Source organism: Nicotiana tomentosiformis, chromosome 9 (genome assembly GCF_000390325.3).
Source record: "Nicotiana tomentosiformis chromosome 9, ASM39032v3, whole genome shotgun sequence".
Taxonomy (NCBI): Eukaryota; Viridiplantae; Streptophyta; class Magnoliopsida; order Solanales; family Solanaceae; genus Nicotiana; species Nicotiana tomentosiformis.
Window position 1 is genome coordinate 76676617 of NC_090820.1, and position 1360 is coordinate 76677976.

Genomic DNA, 1360 nt, shown 5'->3' on the forward strand with positions numbered 1-1360 from the left:
TAAAAATTTCCTGGTGCACTTGCATAAGACTTTTGCCAGATTCTTTTGGAGCACAAAGGAAGAAGGAAGAAGCAGACATTGGAGCAAGTGGTTGAACACGTGTCTACCTAAGGAGGATGGAGGAATAGGGTTAAAGTCACTATTTGATGTATCCAAAGCACTATTTGCAAAACTATGATGGAGATTCAGAACCAACAAATCATTATGGTCTAATTTCATGTGGAACAAATATTACAAAAAAGAAATGCATGCTGTGGTACAGTTCAGAAAAGGATCCCATGTGTGGAGAAAAATGTTAGAAACAAGAGAAGAGATTGAACATGAAATTCTCTTGGAACTAAATAGTGGTAACACAAGTGTTTGGCATGAGAACTGGATAGGCATTGGACCTCTATATCATGTACTCCCTCAAAACTTCAACATAAATGAAGAAATACAAGATGTAGCAGAATTAAGGAATGGTAATACCTGGGATCATCTAGCACTGGATCAAAACTTTCCAGAAGATATCTCAGACCACATCAGGCACAATGTGCCATTTGATCAGACTAGCGAAAAATGGGACACTCCTCAATGGATGCCAACAACATCTGGCAAGTTCTCTGTTAACAGTGCATGGAGGATTATGAGACATAGAGTAGCAAATAACACAGAATTTTGCAACTTGTGGACAAAAGGTTTACCTTTCAAAATATCTTTCTTTCTGTGGAGACTATGAAAAATGAAGATCCCCACTGATGATTTATGGAGAAGAAATGGATACATTATAGTCTCTAAATGCTGGTGTTACTCATCTCCAAATGAAGACTCCTACCAACACCTCTTCCTGAAGAGTGAAACAGCAGACAGAGTGTGGAAAACCTTCTTATAACCAGTTGGAATTATAATAAACATGGTACAAGTGCACCAAGTCATCAGAGCATGGTGGAATGAACTATGCTGCCTAAAGTTAAAGCCACTCTTCCAAGCAACTCCTGCCATTATAACTTGGGAACTTTGGAAAAGGAGAAACAAGATGAAACATGGGGGAGCTATCTCAGAAAAGAGTGTAATACATGAAGTAAACAAGACATTGTACTTCCTGGCAAGAGTTAGATATCCTTGGCTGACAAACATTTCAGTATTGTGGACAGATATGATCAAATATTTTGAGAGCTACAAGCCTTATGTAATTAGTAGAAGAATTATCTGGCAGTTGCCCAATGCAGGCTGGTTCAAATGCAACTCTGATGGAGCATCTAAAGGAAACCCAGGCCCTAGTTCATATGGCTACTGCATAAGAGATAGTGCTGGAGATTTGCTATATGATGAAGCTACAGACATAGGTCATTCAACCAACATAGTTGCTGAAGCAAAATGA

The 1360-nt window shown here is 38.8% G+C and overlaps 1 protein-coding gene across 1 annotated transcript; it reads left to right on the top strand.

The window, feature by feature from the left end:
- The first annotated feature begins 244 nt into the window (after positions 1-244).
- LOC138899031 (uncharacterized) lies at positions 245-718 on the top strand. The gene has a single exon (XM_070185143.1). The coding sequence runs from the start codon at positions 245-247 to the stop codon at positions 716-718; it is 474 nt and encodes a 157-aa protein (XP_070041244.1).
- The last annotated feature ends 642 nt before the right edge of the window (positions 719-1360 follow it).

Coding starts and splice junctions, on each gene's coding strand:
- LOC138899031 (XM_070185143.1), top strand. CDS start 245: ATGCATGCTGTGGTACAGTTCAGAAAAGGATCCCATGTGTGGAGAAAA.